Raw genomic sequence first — 16,235 nt, 5'->3', positions numbered from 1 at the left:
AGTTCACGTCTCAGGCAGGGCACGCTGCGTCAGCGGGTAAATCAGAGTCTGTTCCCTGTTCACTTACCTGGCTAAATAAAGGGTTAAATCACAAAAAAACACTGGTGAAGGCAGACCCCCACCTCCCAGTTTCTGCAAATGATACAAATGCGATAAAGTCTCACTCAGATGATCTATTTTATTTTTACTGCATTGGCACCAACACACTTCTGTATAAAGCAATCGTTTAGTTTGCTGTAAAAACTGATCTCAGATCTCAGGGATTATGTCTGCTCTGACGCACTCTGTTTTCATACGGCCGTACCTGCAACGGAACCCATCTGTACCAGTCTGTGTGCAGCGCAGTGCTCGAGTGCTTTATTTTCATGGGTATGTGGCACATTTTTCATTATTCATCATTCCCAGCGGACACTCCTGGGCTGGGATCTCTCGCAGTGCTGTTCCCACACAGCCATCTGTGCTCAGAGCACGAAGTTCCTAAATGTGTTCTTAAAGGCTGAGACACACTCCAACTGCCTGGCACCGCAGTGGTGCTGTTAATCACCAGCCCTGCAGAGAAGCACTATTAACTCTTCCCAAAGCTCATCACTGCCTGCTCATGTTAAGGGCTGAAAAGCCGATCTGAGCCCCTCTCAGCAGAAAGCTGGAAAGTTAAAAAGGAGAGGAGCCATTCAGCCCAACTGGCCTGTTAGGTAGTGAGTAGTGATTGATCCCAGGATCTCATCCAGCCTTCTCTGGAAAGAAACAAGGGTTTTGGCTTCAGCGACATAACTGGGCAGCTGGTTCCACACAGCACCCTGAAATCTTAGAGAGGAAGCATTGGGAATAACCATCTGTGGCCACTCTGCACTGAGCATTATCACAAAAAAAATCCCAGGGCGTTTCTTGAAAAGAGTAGGGGTGTAACCCCGGCGTCCTGGGCAAATTTCCCCCTTTACTAATCATGGCTTCCTTATAATCCCCATTTATGAATTGGCTTCATCACTCTGCTCTCCTCCCCACTGAGAGCTTGTGTGTGGTGAGCGTTCTGGCGCACTATGGCTGCTGTCGCATCATCCAGGTGGGGCTGCACATTGGTGGTGGTGGAGGGGATCCCCATTACCTGTAAAGCACTTTGAGTGGGGTGTCCAGAATAGCACTATATAAGTGTAAGCAATTATTATTATTATTATTATTATTATTATTATTATTATTATTATTATTATTAAAAGAAGGCAATTGGAAAACAGAGGGTCACAAGAGTGCTTCTCAACCCCTCTCTTCTGTCTTTTTCTCCATCCGAACTCTTATTCAGTAAGCTCAAGCAGGGAGCTGCGTCAGCATGCAGAGGCTGCAGAAGAACAAGCCAAAGGTTTATTCCTGCTGGAAAGAGAAGACAGGCAACACAACGTGTCGGCTGCCGTGTCATTGAGTTCAGGGCCGTGGAGAGCCGGAGCCGACCCCAGCAAACAACGGACACAAGCCTGGGGACACACACTCACACCAGGGGCAATCCAGAAGCCAATTCATCTACCAGTGTGTTCTCGGAATGTGGAGCCCCCACAGTATACCCACACAAACTCGAGGAGAACATGCAGACTCCACAGCGACAGCAGCCCAGGTCTGGAATAGAGCCCAGGGCCCCAGCGCTGAGAGGCTGCAATGCTGACCACTGAGCCTCATGCAGCCCTGCAACTCACAACAGATTCTCTGAAACACGAGTGCAAAAACAGATTGAAAAGGTCTAATCAAGCAAGAACCCCAATTAAAGGATCAATTAGCCTGATTAAACAGAAGACTCCAGGACTGGGATCTGAGTGACACTGGGCTCTGTGCATAGAGCCTGCATGGCATAATCCATCTGATCGACAAGAGTACAATACAGAGTTAGAAAGCAATGGGGCATTTTATTTGGTTTAATTTCTAGACGCTGGCTATACCCGAGGAAGTGTTCATTAATTTGACGGCTTATGTGAAAGTTTATGCTTTTAATTAAAATTCAGTGCTAACATCAGATGTGTGAAAAACAGTTTCGAGGGAGAGCCAGCGCGCATAATTAAGCGATAACGAGTATCTTCTCACAACAGGCTGCTTACGAAATGTCTGCTTTTGCACATGTACAAATAAAATACGTCAGTGCCTAATTCTGCAAACGTTTGTCATTTTGTTTATATTTACGGTCTCGTATTGCCTTCGGACCCGGCTAGCCCGGCCTGTCGGCGGGGTCTCAGTCCGTCCCGGTGTCGCCCCTCGGTCCTTAACGTGGGACTTTAACGGGATAAATGGTTAACCTCATGCTTTCTATGAACGCCCTTTCTATCGTCAAGGTTTTCTGCACTCCATCTTGATCAACGAAAGACGTCGTTAAATAACAGCTTTAAAAAACGGCAAACGAGCACTAATTCAGATTCCCCACAGTCTCCCTCTCGAAAAAGACATAACACTTTAATTCTGAGGTCAGGACCAAAACACATAATTGGAAATCAGTAAAAACTATATAAACAATATGTTAAAGTTATTCATATTTTATCGAATATTAAATATCTTGGCATTTTTTTACATTTAAAAGAAAACGTAACACCGTGTACTTTATATTTGTTTTTGTACCGTGATTGTGCGGTACATTTTCCATGCTTGAAATGTATTTTGCTTTTAAATTAAACATTTTAAAGTTAACCGATTTTTCGCGCCTTTATGTAGTTGAAAAAATACCGGTCGATGACGTACTGCCCGCTCTAAAAATGCCAGTGCTGCATTATGGGAAATGCGCGCATTCCCGCTAAGCCGCGACCTTATATTTAAATCACTTTCTTTATCCAATCACTTTCACGAACCGTTTGATAGACGGCCTGCGTGCGCAATGAAAATAAAAAAGAACGCTGCCCTATCCGATGACGCGAGGTGGTAGGCGGGTCTTACGAGACGAGGACCGTTTAAAACAAGAATTCGCGCTCGCTCGTCATTAGGCGACCGTTAAGTTCTCCGGCGGTAGGAGGCGAGAAGGTGGGAGTTATTTTTGTGACTGTGTTCGACTTTTGGAAAGCAAATTATGGTAAGACATTATGATACATTATCGGTTTAAAGTACAGTTACCAGTCTCGCAATGCTGTACACTCTTTCGTGTCTTCTCGTTTGTGGTCTTTTTCCCTAAAAACAAAATACGGTTGCTGGCAGGCGACACAAGGGTGGCGGGCTGGTGGCTCCAGTTGAAACGGGCCGAGCGGTACCAAGCGGCCCAGCTGGGTTGGTATGAGCTGAAGTGCTGGTTCTGTGTGTGTGTGTGGGGGGGTGCATCTAATCTCCATGGCAACAGTAGGGGGCGCGCGGCGGAATGTCCGCCTGTGCAGTTTGAAAACTAACCGCCGCCACCCCCGCTGCTGCCGGGAGAGTCTGGAAAACTGCGCGAAACCGCTCGCAAATACTCCTAAAAAACCTCCCTGCTCCACCGTCGGGTCATCTTAGCGAGGCGGTGTATAGTAAACGTGCCGCGGTCTGTAATCCCAGGCCTGCGTGCCGTGTGGGCCGCGTGCGGGACGCGCGTCACTCGTCTTGGCGGGAGACTTCAGCCCCCACACGTGCAAGATTGCAGCTCCCGAAGTTCCGGCTCTCAAGGCCTTCGTGTTCAACCCCCCATGAAGATGTGTAGTCGGAGTGATTTAGTGCGCTTTGGCCGTTGGTCTGTGATCTGGTAGCTCGCAAAGCCCGGTGGTTTCGGTACTCTTGGGGTGTTAACCTGGCTCTCCCCTTTACAAAATGTTGGGAAGCAAAAATGGCTCCTTATTGCGAAGCTGGGCTGTGTCCCGGCTCGCTGCCGGGCCTGCGACCCTGGAGACACGGGCCTGACGGATTAGTGAATCACCTCCAGTCTGTACTGCAGGCACTGCCGAAAACACCTGCTACGGATTTGGCAGCCTGAGTACATCGTATCCGTTGGAAGTGGTTTTAGTTGGGACATTTCTAAAAGTAATGTGTAAGCATGTGCCTTGAGGACAACTGAATCTTTGATGTTGAAAAGCACATTGTCATGCTGTCTGCACGGGGCGCAGGCAGGGTGGCGACTGAGGTGCCAGGGCAGAGGCAGCACTGCACAGCCTCACCAGCCTCTCTGCCCCCTTGTTTCAGCGTGAGTGCATCTCCATCCATGTGGGCCAGGCGGGTGTGCAGATAGGCAACGCCTGCTGGGAGCTGTACTGCCTGGAGCACGGCATCCAGCCCGATGGCCAGATGCCCAGCGACAAGACCATCGGCGGCGGAGACGACTCCTTCAACACCTTCTTCAGTGAGACCGGGGCGGGCAAGCACGTGCCCAGGGCCGTGTTCGTGGACCTGGAGCCCACGGTGGTTGGTGGGTTGGGCAGATTTGGAAGCAATCAATTACTTATTTTAGTAATAATATTTTACTATTAGGATCAATAACTACTAAATCTAATTACTGAAATACTTAGTAGTATTAATACTGAGTGACAGAAATACTACAACCATGCAAACCATCTTTCAAGGCTTTTACATTTGCACTGCAGTCATAATCGATTAAATTGAAGGCAATAAAAGCACCACTTCACCAACATTCAAAGGACTGCAGATCTGCTGAAGAACTTACACAAATCTTTTGACTACTTGCTTAGTTAAACTTTTTCAGCACTTCATGGATTTAGTCATCTCTTGGTTTGTCTAACTTCACTGACCACAGAATGAAGATGGGTAGGAAATTACAGAAGCGGGTGGCAGGAGCTTGCAGGACTGCCTGGCAGTAGCATTAACAGGCTGAACTAGCAATACTGGAGAGGAGGTCTGCACCAAAACTGAGCTTGTAAAATGCTTATGTAAAGCATGCTAGTTAAAATGAAAACTATGTAGAAATCCAGGTTATACAGCATATTAGTGGTAGAGTTGGTCTGAAAGTAAGCGCTGACACTGAGCAGCTGCAGGGTGGGGTGGGTGAGAAGTGACTGGGGCTGTAGGCTGCTGTGCAGACGGCACACACTAACACAGAGCTGTGTGCAGATGAGGTTCGCACGGGGACCTACCGGCAGCTGTTCCACCCTGAGCAGCTCATCACTGGCAAGGAGGATGCAGCAAACAACTACGCCCGTGGGCATTACACCATCGGCAAGGAGATTGTGGACCTGGTGCTGGATCGCATCCGCAAGCTGGTGAGCTGCTGACTGCCTGTCCTGTCGAGGGGGTACGGAACTTGGCATTTGGGTCACCACTTCCAAAACACAATGATGTGTATCCTGGTTCCCTGTAACTGAGTTGTGTAGTAATACCCTGTGGCCCTAAAACACAATGGTCTGTCCTGTCCTGTGTCCTGCAGTCTGACCAGTGCACGGGCCTGCAGGGTTTCCTCATCTTCCATAGCTTTGGAGGCGGAACTGGCTCTGGGTTTGCCTCTCTGCTCATGGAGAGGCTGTCTGTGGACTACGGGAAGAAGTCCAAGCTGGAGTTTGCCATCTACCCTGCGCCCCAGGTACACCCCTCCGTGCTCTTCCACACGGCTTGTCACAACCTCCACATGTGTGAAATACAAGGCATAGTGTTCCACAGATGAACCTCTTAAAGCTGGGGGGAGGGGACCCATGAGTGAGAACTTTAATCCAAAACTGTTCTCGTTCAGCGATGTTTGTATCTGAAGCCGTCACAAACCTAGGAGCTGCGCTGTGTGCTAAATTCCTTGCTCTTTCTGACAGGTGTCCACCGCTGTTGTGGAGCCCTACAACTCCATCCTGACCACCCACACCACCCTGGAGCACTCGGACTGCGCGTTTATGGTGGACAATGAGGCAATCTATGATATCTGCCGCCGTAACCTGGATATCGAACGGCCTACCTACACCAACCTCAACCGCCTGATTGGCCAGATTGTGTCTTCCATCACTGCATCCTTGCGCTTTGACGGTGCTCTCAATGTGGATCTGACAGAGTTCCAGACCAATCTCGTCCCTTACCCTCGCATCCACTTCCCCCTGGTCACCTACGCCCCTGTCATTTCCGCTGAAAAAGCCTACCATGAGCAGCTCTCCGTGGCCGAGATCACCAACGCCTGCTTCGAGCCGGCCAATCAGATGGTGAAGTGTGACCCCCGCCATGGCAAGTACATGGCCTGCTGCATGCTGTACCGTGGGGATGTGGTGCCCAAAGACGTCAATGCTGCCATCGCCACCATCAAGACCAAGAGAACCATCCAGTTTGTGGACTGGTGTCCCACTGGCTTCAAGGTAAAGTCACCTGGGCTCCTAACCTGGCTTTCCTGGAACAGGGTACAGGAGGTGGAGAAACTGCTTGCAGTTGATCAGCCAGGTACTGTACTTGTGCTGACATCTTCTTTATACCAGAATTTTAAAGGAAGCATCTTACTGTTTCAATCTGGCTTTAGCCTGGTACTTGTGGATTAAGGCTGTATGATGCATAATCATGATCCCACAAGTAAAATTGAATACATATTCTGGGCTACGTTTTGTTACAGCACTCGTACTGTGGTAATTTACAAATTGCCACAATCTGCCTGTTTCTCGTGACACTGCACGCAGCACTGCCAGGCTTGTTGGGGCTCTTTGAAAACGAAAGTGCTTTTTCCATTAACAGTTCAGTTCTTCACTGCAGCTGATGGCTTTCTGACCAGGAGCATTTCTCTCTGAACAGGTTGGCATCAACTACCAGCCGCCCACAGTGGTGCCGGGGGGTGATCTGGCCAAGGTGCAGCGGGCTGTGTGCATGTTGAGCAATACCACTGCTATAGCAGAGGCCTGGGCGCGCCTGGATCACAAGTTCGACCTGATGTACGCTAAGCGGGCATTTGTCCACTGGTATGTGGGTGAGGGCATGGAAGAGGGGGAGTTCTCGGAGGCGCGGGAGGACCTGGCAGCGCTGGAGAAGGATTATGAGGAGGTGGGCGTCGATTCTGTGGAGGGAGAGGCTGAGGAAGGAGAGGAGCTGTGAGACCCAATGGATGCCAAAACCTGCTGTGAAACCTGTTCACGTTCCAATAAAGAATTTTATCATTTCATTCTGTTATCAAGTTATTTTCCAAACATTAAAATGAGTTTGTATATAAATCAGCCACTTTGATGCAAGAATGAAGACTTTTAACAACAAAAGTGTGTGGGCAGGAAATGTTTTTATTGCACTTGGAGGCTTTATAGTGTGTGTGTGAGGGGTACTTGAGTGAAACAGTCTTGAGACAGTTCCCTTTTCCCCAGATCCTTTCCACGTACAGCAGAGGGTTAGCGTTGCTCTAGTGTGCTGAAGGACTCCTTACGCAGCCTGAGACAAGTCTGCTCTGTAGTTGTGAAGATTTGTATCGCAGCCCACACTTGGACAGGCCCACCTGCCAGTTCTGCTGAGACTGGCTCAACAGATTGCAAACAAACAGTAACGGAAGACTAACTCTCCACTGCAAATTTCTAGCTAAAGGTGGAAATGTTCATATTTAAAATGACAAATAGCCAAGACTAACGGGAACATGTCTGGCAAGTGTCTAGGCTAGACATGGCATGGTTGGGCATCGCTGTAATTCAATTATTTCTTGTAAACCAGGTTATTGATCTCGGATGTAGCTGGGTCGCTTGTGGGAGTCCAGGACCTTCTGTCTAAAATGTTTCAAATGTTTTTTTTTCTCTGGTTTAATTTTTGATTGATGGTCATTGGGTGACTCAATTCCTTTCAGAATTGTGAACATTTGTCTCTAAAAATACCTCAGTCAGAACTAAAAATGTTCAGTTTCATCTGTAGAACAGTCCTCAAACCCTAGAGTGTATGTAATAGGGAAATCGAATTAGAATTGTGGAAACCATGACAAATGAAACATCCAAATTCAGCTTCTGAACCTTCTAACAACTTACTATGAAAACTGGAACTTGAATACACCCTTGGTACTACAGACAGCACTGAATGCTGGCGCTTGTTTTCTAATCCTGGCCACTGTTACCCTCAGAATGCCATACCACTGATGTATTGTGAAGGTGCTAGAAATGCAAATAGAAGGATAACATCCTCAATATGTCTAGAATAATTCACATTTTAAAGGAGCACCAGGACTGCTTCTGCTTTTGGTTGCACTCGTACCAGAAATGGGAGAATTCCAGAAATTGTCCAAGTACAGATTACACAAGATAATTAAGCTATTAACATTAACATTAGTCACTGCTTGTGACTTCATATGACAATGCTGTTGCTCACAGAAAATCACAGAAAGTAGATTTCATGCCACTGTATGTGTTTAGGCAGCAAGATCTGAACAAAAAGGTGTTTTCTTCAGTTTTCAATTTGCTGTATTGATTTGTGTCCACAGAAGCAACACAAAAGCACAAGAGCACAGCTCATTGATTTAAAACAACCTTTTACATTTTGGTTGTTTTTGGAAATTTATTCTGTTCCACAGATTGCCATGTAATCCGTAATTCACCAAAAAATAAAAATGTTTCCTGGGTTTAGTTTTGTAAACATTACAAAATGGTGAATTACTGTTTTTGTCTTCAGGTTTAAGAATTAGGATAAGCAGAACTTTCATTCAGGTTTAAGAATTAGGATAAGCAGAACTTTCATTCAGAGACCAAATAACATTTAAATGAAAAAAAAAATATATATTTGTACAACCAAGTGTAATAGTTGGCAAAGAGCTCTGTCTCCCAGGAGTGCTACCAGTTTCCACCCCTGTTTGTTCACAGCAGGGTGGAGCCCTGGTGCAGCAGCAACCACTCAGTCAAACCCTTGATAAACTGGAATTGCACAGTGATTTGGCAAGATGTGTAAACACTAAGGAATTTAATCATGGTAAAACCTTATATAAAATTACTCCATGTGCTGTAGGTAAAAACAGTTCATATTCAGTTATACACTTCTGAAAATACATGTAATAAATTCAATCCTCTAAATTTGTTTGGTCATCTGGTCATTCTGCAAAGCCACAGTTCCAGAGGATACCTAACGGCCACTGGCTTTTCATCACACGGTCATGGGGGCAAGCCAGAATTGTCCAAAGACTGAAGATTTTTAAGAGTACTGACCTTAACAGCTCCAATGGCAGCTATAAATAAATAATGCAAGATATCTTTACTTTGACTTCTGTTTGTCACTAAGACCTTCAACGTTAACAAACACCCAGCCAGGGAGAAGATTTATAATAGCAGAAAAGATGCTCTTGCCAGGAGCATGATTAACACAGAAAAAGCTGATTGAAAAGAATGCAATTCTGTTGAGAGTGAAGGTTTTGGTCCTAATTAAACTTAACCTACCAGGATATTTTACACAGAAATTGTGCCATCCGTGAAGCTCAGTCCTGGTTACAAATGGCCTTCACAATTGGATAATACAATTACACAAACAAATGGCCAAGAGCTTAACAATTCTGTGCTTAAGAACAGATCACAAGCCAAGTCTCGCAGCCTAGAGCGATCCTGCAGGAAGGAGTGGTCAAACTAAACGAGTTTTAATAACCTGTCAAAAGGCTACAGGAAGAGCCTCCTCAAGTACATATAAGCTGAAAGCATCAAGCACTGAGAAACACATCCGATGTTCTTCTCATACAATACAGAAAGTCATACAAGTCTATAGAATGTCTCCCTGGATGTTTATGCTAATTCAGATGTTAGTTTTCGTTTGTGCAGGGTAAGACTATAAGAGAGCAGGCTGTCCATTTGGCTGGTTCCCACTGAACACTGGACACGGGCTCCCGGGATCCGGCTGCAGGGCTGTGGCTCCAGGACTCTACTCCACACTGAGGAACTTCCTCTTCTTGGCAGTGTGTGTGTAGGGGTGGAGGCGCCACTCCACGTCCGCAGTGCTCTCGTTCTCCAGGGTCCCCAGCTTGATCATGTACACTGGAACAAACATGGCTGCAGGGTTATTCTGTCTCCCGCCCGTGAAGCATGCTGGACACAGGGCAGGACAGGCTGCTCTTGTGCCTCAGCTGAATCGCACAGGATGCAGGCAGACAGCGCCAGCCTAACTCAGCCTGATCCAGCATAACTCAGCCCAGCAGCTCCCCTGTTTCCCACACGCGGTTCACAATCACAGAACCAACAGGCCAGGTACATGACCGGTACTTTGCTACACTACATGATTTGAGCAGTTCGCATAGTAAACACAGGTAAAGGGTAAAAATAATCTGTATTTTTACATGGATCTCCACTCTAGTAAAACTTGAACTGAGCTCCCCTGCTGGCCAGGGCAGTTAGGTCCTTGCTGCAGAGTGTGACCATGAACACACAAGCTTCCAAATGACCAGGAGCAGATGTGGACTCTTTATCACCACTTAACTGTAAATGGCAAACGATCCTTCCTTTGAGTGGCGCGTTGGTACAGAGGATTTGGCGCATGCCTATTAACCTGGAGGTCTGTGTTTGATGCACAAGTTTATTGCAGGATGGGAGACTCCTGAGGCTGAGGCTGCTGCTGGGAGAGCTGTTAGTGGGGCCAGCAGGGGGCGCTCACCCTGCAGTCTATGTGGGTCCTAATGCCCCGGTATAGTGATGGGGACACTATACTGTAAAGAAGGGGCCGTCCTTCAAATGAGACATAAAATTGAGGTCCTGACTCTCTGTGGTCATTAAAAATCCCAGGTGTTTCTCAAAAAGAGTAAGGGTGTTACCCCGGTGTCCTGGCCAAATTTCCCCCTGACCTTCACCAGTCATGGCCTCCTAATAACCCCCTCTCTGAACTGGCTTCATCACTCTGCTCCCCTCATCACTGAGAGCTGGTGTGTGGAGAGAGTACCGGCGCATCATCCAGGTGGGGCTGCACACTGGTGGGGGTAGTGACAGCTCTCTCTCACTACAAATACCTATATGACTGCTGTTTGGAACAGCTCGATACCACACTCTGCCCACCAGCGCACACAGGCTGATCCCGGAGCCCAGAGCAGAGCCAGTGGTCTCTGGCCTGCGTTTACAGAGGAGGCCCTGGACTCAGGGGGCCCATCGGAGCTCAGGTTTCCTGCCAGCAGAAGGCAGCCCGGATGACGTTTCTGAAAGGAGGGGTAACTTACATTTCAACTCGAACCTCGGCCCCACTTCCGTCAGGTCAACATTCCTGTGGTCCGTCTTCTTGTACGTATGATGCCTAGAACAAAGCGAGAGATTATTTCACGCGTGCGCCTTTATACATGAGGGACATGGACGTCTTCTGGCTCTGAACTCAAGAGGCACTAACGCCTATTTAGATCAGACAGATCAGGGAGCAGATTGTATTCTCGGTGAGACTGACTGACTCAAAGGCCCTGCCAGGCAAACTGCAGCACGGAGCCAGCTGGGAAGTGTCTGGAGGTCTGGGAGCCCAGTTACACCATTATGGAGTTACACAATTATACCAGTTTCACCCTGTTGTCCATTACTGGAAAAGGGAGAGATTTCCTGGCCATCCAGGTCTCAGACACTAAGAATGGGCTGGGTGCTCTCTTGGCAACACTGAGGTCAACAGGGGACCCCGATGTTGCCCTGGATTCCGAGAGGGACACCAGAAATAGGAAAGCAGAGCAGCCAGGATTAACACTGGCCATAAGAAGGGCAACTCTGTCAGGTGAGAGACGCCCAGGCCACACAACACAGGGCATTTATGGAGGACTAACCTGATGGGACTAAGGTCCCGGTGAGGAAACGCCATACACTCGGGTGTGAAAAATTCTGTGTGTGTAGAAATTCATTTGATAATTAATGAAGTGATGTCTTGACCACAGGATCTCCCTCAGACTGAGAGTGAAGGCAATGAGAGAGACAACGGCTTTCTTGAGGAATCATGTCAAATCCACACATTTGAAAAAGAAAGGGACACTCCCTGTCGCTCAGTTCTGCAGCTTGCTACCACACCACATGGAAACAGAATCTCCCCAGCCAATCCCACACTCTCAGCCGGAGCAGGGCCCCGGGACAGCGCTCACCTGAACGAGATGTAGTCCTCCTGGTTGGAGAAGGTGACGACTCTCCTGCTCTCGTCTTTAGGCACTGGAAACAGGTACTTGAGGATATCGGACACCTGTGGAGAGAGACCCGAGGCTGAGACCACAGCTCTGTCCTTGCTTGTCCCCTCAGAGGCCTGTCTGGCCTGCAGCTGTGCTGGGACAGCGACTCGTGCAGAGCTCCAGGAACAGAGAAACAACGCTGTCTGCAAGCACTCGCCAGCTAGCAACAAAAAAATCTGCCATCTGAAAAGGGCAAAGCCTTTGATTTTAAATGTTCTTAACCTTAAAATCTACACTGAATGATCTCACAACCTTTTTAACAGAAAAAACTTTAGCCCTGATTAAAAATTAAACTAATAACACTACTATTCAGCTCAGTCACAGACTTCTCTCTAGATAGATACTTTATTGATCCCGTGAGGGAAACTGCAGATTGCAAATTGCTCTCTAACAAACTCTTTAAAAGCAAGCCTTCGGATCCGTACCCTCTTGCCCAGGCGGGAGGTGAAGTTGTGGAAGATGAGGTGGGGGAAGGCCTCGGACATGGTGCCGATGTCGGGGATGTCGTGTCTCATCACCACGTTGTAGAGGGTGAAGTAGGCAGTGGGGCCGAAGGGCAGGTGGCACACGATCATCCCATCTGACGCAGACACACAGAGAGAAGAGAGGGCACGTCAGCCAGGGGGAGGCAGCAGACCTGTGGCCACTGCTCTGCACAGCAGAGGCGTCTCTCTGAAAGTCCCACCCACGCATGGGGTGTCCAGGCATGTCCTACTCCACTACAGAGCGGCTGCGCTGCTCGCACAAAACAGCCGGGGCAGGCAAAGCTAATGTGATCCTCAATTATTAAAGTGATCTTCAGCACAGAGCAGAGCCGGAATGTTTCCACTCACACTAACCTGATGTTTATAAAAAAGACCTGTATTCTCCCCCAGAGCCTGGATAACAAAACATCTGACCGACTCCGACACCTGCACCTCAAAAGGCCGATGTGATTTTACAGGAACTACAGCTACAACCCGATGCTGCAAAGCCTGCCGCCTCCGTGGCTGACTGGAGACGGGACAGCGCTCCTGGCGATCTAAGAAACTGGCTGCTCACACCCGATTCAGAAAGATACTTGCTTAACGGGGGAAGCTAGAAAGCGGTTAATAAAACTTCCAGCACAGCTGGCCGAGCAGCTGATGTTGATATAAAAACACGCCCACACACTGGGCACCGGGGCCACAGCTCTCAGGCTTAGGAACTCCCCCCAGCGACTCTCCACCATGAGCGGTAAGACAGCTGGGGCCCGGGGGAGGCGTGCAGCAGCACCCCGCGCCGTACCGGAACCAGCCTGCAGCTTCCAGGTCCTCTGGGGCAACACTGCCCCCCCCGCGACGCCTACCTGGCTGCCCCCGGGTCTCGTGCAGGATGACCAGGTCGGTGACCTCGTTGGCCCTGCAGGCCTTCACCAGCGTCACCACCTCGTGGTTTCCCCTGTTCATCCGCTGGGCGCCGGGGAAGATCAGCTTCATCTCCTGCAGGGGCACAGGGCAGGGTGAGCAGTCACACCTCCGCAGAGCCCCTCAGAGAGAGACAACACCCCCCACTGCGGTACAACGATGCACACCAGTCACTGCTTGACGCATGGCGCCAGAAACACAGAGGTGCTGGGGTCCCCCCCCCTCTCGAGCGCGCCTCGCTCTGGAGGCTTGGATTTCAGCAGCGCCAGACAAGCCCCCTGTTTTGCGGCGCAGCGGGTTTGAATGCGATGAGCTCGGCGCGGCTCCATCGCGTCACCAACCTTGGCAAACATCTTGAGCCGGGAGCTGGGGTCCCGGGACGTGGTGATCATGAGTTTGGGGTCCTCCACTCCGGCCCACTTGTACTCGTCATCCATGTGCGAGTTGACACCTGGAGGGAGGCCGAGTTTTCAATTGTGTTCAGCACTGGGCAGAGGCTCAGTTTACAGAGCAACTTTTCAGAAAAACACTGCCCATCAGGAATAAGAATGAGTCAAGTGGGCTAGTTCGCGTGGAACCAAGGCATTGGAATTTCAGAGACCTGAGCTTCTAAAGATGCTTATAAATAGAATTCTAAGGTATATATTATTAACTTTTGATACACAATGGGGTATTACTCTGAGGTATCCTCTTCCATTGCAATGCAGGTCTAGTACTAATAATTAATCTGCCTGATTTTTTTAGCCAAATTGACTTCTATTTGCACCCAACTGTATAATGGGGTATTTTGTACCTGAGCAATCTGGGTAAAGTCAGTAACTCAGCAGTACAAGAGCGATTTGAACCCACAGCCTTCTAGTCATGAGTCCAGGACTCTCAACACTGCTGCTAAGTAGTTATTAATGAAACAAGCATGGGACTGGACAGCAGCACAATAACTGCCCAACCAACCAGCCCAATTTACAGCTGTCGGGGACACAGAGGCAAAGGCACAGCATAGGTCGTCTTTCCCAGCAGGGGGCGCCAGAATCCACCTGCCCCACCTCCTCACCTTCTGCCCCTTCATCGTCATACTCGGTCAGCTTCTGCAGCTTCAGGGCCTCCTTGCGAACCTCTGTGGGGATCAGTCGGTTTTCTGCAACGAGGGAGAAGCTTGAGTCACTCGGTCAGGATGTTCCTGCGGACTGCGAAGGCACAGGAAAAGATGACACAAGCAGGCAGAAGAGAAACCATCTTTCTACCCAATTAAGGACACCAGCCACACTTTGCCTTCTGCAGTCAGTCAGCAAAGGAAATGCAAAGTGTGCAGTGCTTCTTAAATACCATCCTGTGAGTGAAGCACCAAGCGCCAGCGGAAACCTTCTGCACAGAGACGAAGGCTGCCGGCAGCACTCAGCAGTGCTCAGATATAAAGAAATGAACACAAATTTGATGTGAGAAGTATTTTCAGACTCCAGGACTCCAATCTCCACACGGCCCCACGCTGGCGAGCGGACGATGGCCGCCGTGTGTTGGTCAAGGGCAGAGGAAGACAAGATCCCAGCGTGCGGAGGGTCTCACCGTCCAGCGCCTGCTTCAGCCGCTGCTTCTTCTCATCAATGGTGCGCGCCCTGTCCTCCAGCTCCTTCCTGTACAGGTACTCCCTCCGCAGCCGGGCCTGGCGTCGCAGCTGCACACACACACAACACGGCTCCGTCACGCGAGGCCCGTCACGCGCGAGAGCACGAGCGGCAGAGCCTTCCAACAGCCAAGAACAAACTCATCTAAAAAACCCCTCTTGGGACAAAAACAGTCTTTAAATGACCTCGCCGCGGAGATCAGTTTACTGAATGGCGAGCTGTTGCTCCTCTAGACCATCTTGGTATAGATGATTTCTGTGCGCCGGGCGCCCTCTAGTGTGAAAGAGTGGCGACTGCAAACAGATGTAAACCTCGGTCCTTTCATGCTGTGTGGAGACTATTAAACCCCTACCAGGCTCGTAACACCAAGGATCCTAAAGCACTTGAGACATGGGGGGAGGTATTTAGATGAAACACTCCCATGATCCTGGTCTCCATCTCAAGCAGCCTGTCAGCTTCCCAAACACCATTCATCACGAACGATTCGGATCTTAACATACTATTCATCATTCTTTTGCGTTCACGTTTTGAAACGATAGAAGACAAATGTTTATCATTTAAATCCCGCATCGTCGACTGCACAGATCGCTCACGTGTAATAATGCAAAGGAACAAGTAATAGGTTTATTCCATGCTGAAAAAAAGAAGAAAGAGAACACAACGTTTCGGCCGTGGAGCCTTCTTCAGGTGTCCTTCTTCACGTGTAATAATGTTGGACTCTATATTCTCTGCTCGCTACAGAAAAGAACTGGGTTCTCAGGATAGACCTGGGTCAGTTTGGAAACGGTTTTGAATCAACTGAGCAGCATCTAAACCAGCAACGGTTTCCACAACTAGGTTAGGCTCATGCGTTACTTTCTTCTTGGACGGAAAAGAGCGTCCTATTAACTTCTGAGATTTTTTAAAACTTTTTTTCCGCCACTCAAATTATCGTAATCTACATCTACAGGCTCTGTTTACAACTCCGAACGCCTCTCATTAAGTTGTACGTTAGGTACCGGCTCCTGCGTAAAGCGTCTCTATTTCCACACTCTGTCAGAGCCCAGCACAGAGCAAAAACAATCCGGCTGTTAAAACAAAACTTTCAGAGCGATAATTTTAACCAACAGCTCACTCACCATCTTCACAGCCGGGCAGCACAACCTCACATGGGCATCCGGACCTCGCTCATACGCCGCCTCTCATTGGCCCGTCTCGGCAGCCAATAGCGAGCCGCGTAACTGACTGCGGCCGGTCCGCGGCCTCATGGGAACAAAACGGAGTGACAAGGACATTACTGTGAGCTTTATGTTATATCAA

The 16,235-nt window shown here is 48.8% G+C and overlaps 2 protein-coding genes across 2 annotated transcripts; one reads left to right on the top strand and one right to left on the bottom strand.

The window, feature by feature from the left end:
* Positions 1-2,906: 2,906 nt before the first annotated feature.
* On the top strand, positions 2,907-6,985 carry LOC102687936 (tubulin alpha chain, testis-specific). The gene is made up of 6 exons (XM_069184915.1): positions 2,907-3,031; positions 4,102-4,324; positions 4,984-5,132; positions 5,297-5,449; positions 5,670-6,197; positions 6,622-6,985. Exons 1-6 carry the CDS (start codon positions 3,029-3,031, stop codon positions 6,916-6,918), a joined length of 1,353 nt encoding a protein of 450 aa, XP_069041016.1. The 5' UTR covers positions 2,907-3,028; the 3' UTR covers positions 6,919-6,985.
* Positions 6,986-8,713: 1,728 nt separating this feature from the next.
* On the bottom strand, positions 8,714-16,164 carry imp4 (IMP U3 small nucleolar ribonucleoprotein 4). The gene is made up of 9 exons (XM_069184920.1): positions 16,055-16,164; positions 14,878-14,986; positions 14,369-14,452; positions 13,659-13,768; positions 13,260-13,392; positions 12,358-12,512; positions 11,852-11,946; positions 10,964-11,037; positions 8,714-9,797 (listed from the first exon to the last, which is right to left on the bottom strand). The coding sequence occupies exons 1-9, from the start codon at positions 16,055-16,057 to the stop codon at positions 9,685-9,687; spliced, it is 876 nt and encodes a 291-aa protein (XP_069041021.1). The 5' UTR covers positions 16,058-16,164; the 3' UTR covers positions 8,714-9,684.
* Positions 16,165-16,235: the final 71 nt, after the last annotated feature.

Source organism: Lepisosteus oculatus, chromosome 2, assembly GCF_040954835.1.
Source record: "Lepisosteus oculatus isolate fLepOcu1 chromosome 2, fLepOcu1.hap2, whole genome shotgun sequence".
NCBI lineage: Eukaryota > Metazoa > Chordata > Actinopteri > Semionotiformes > Lepisosteidae > Lepisosteus > Lepisosteus oculatus.
This window is presented reverse-complemented; position numbering and strand designations above follow the sequence as displayed.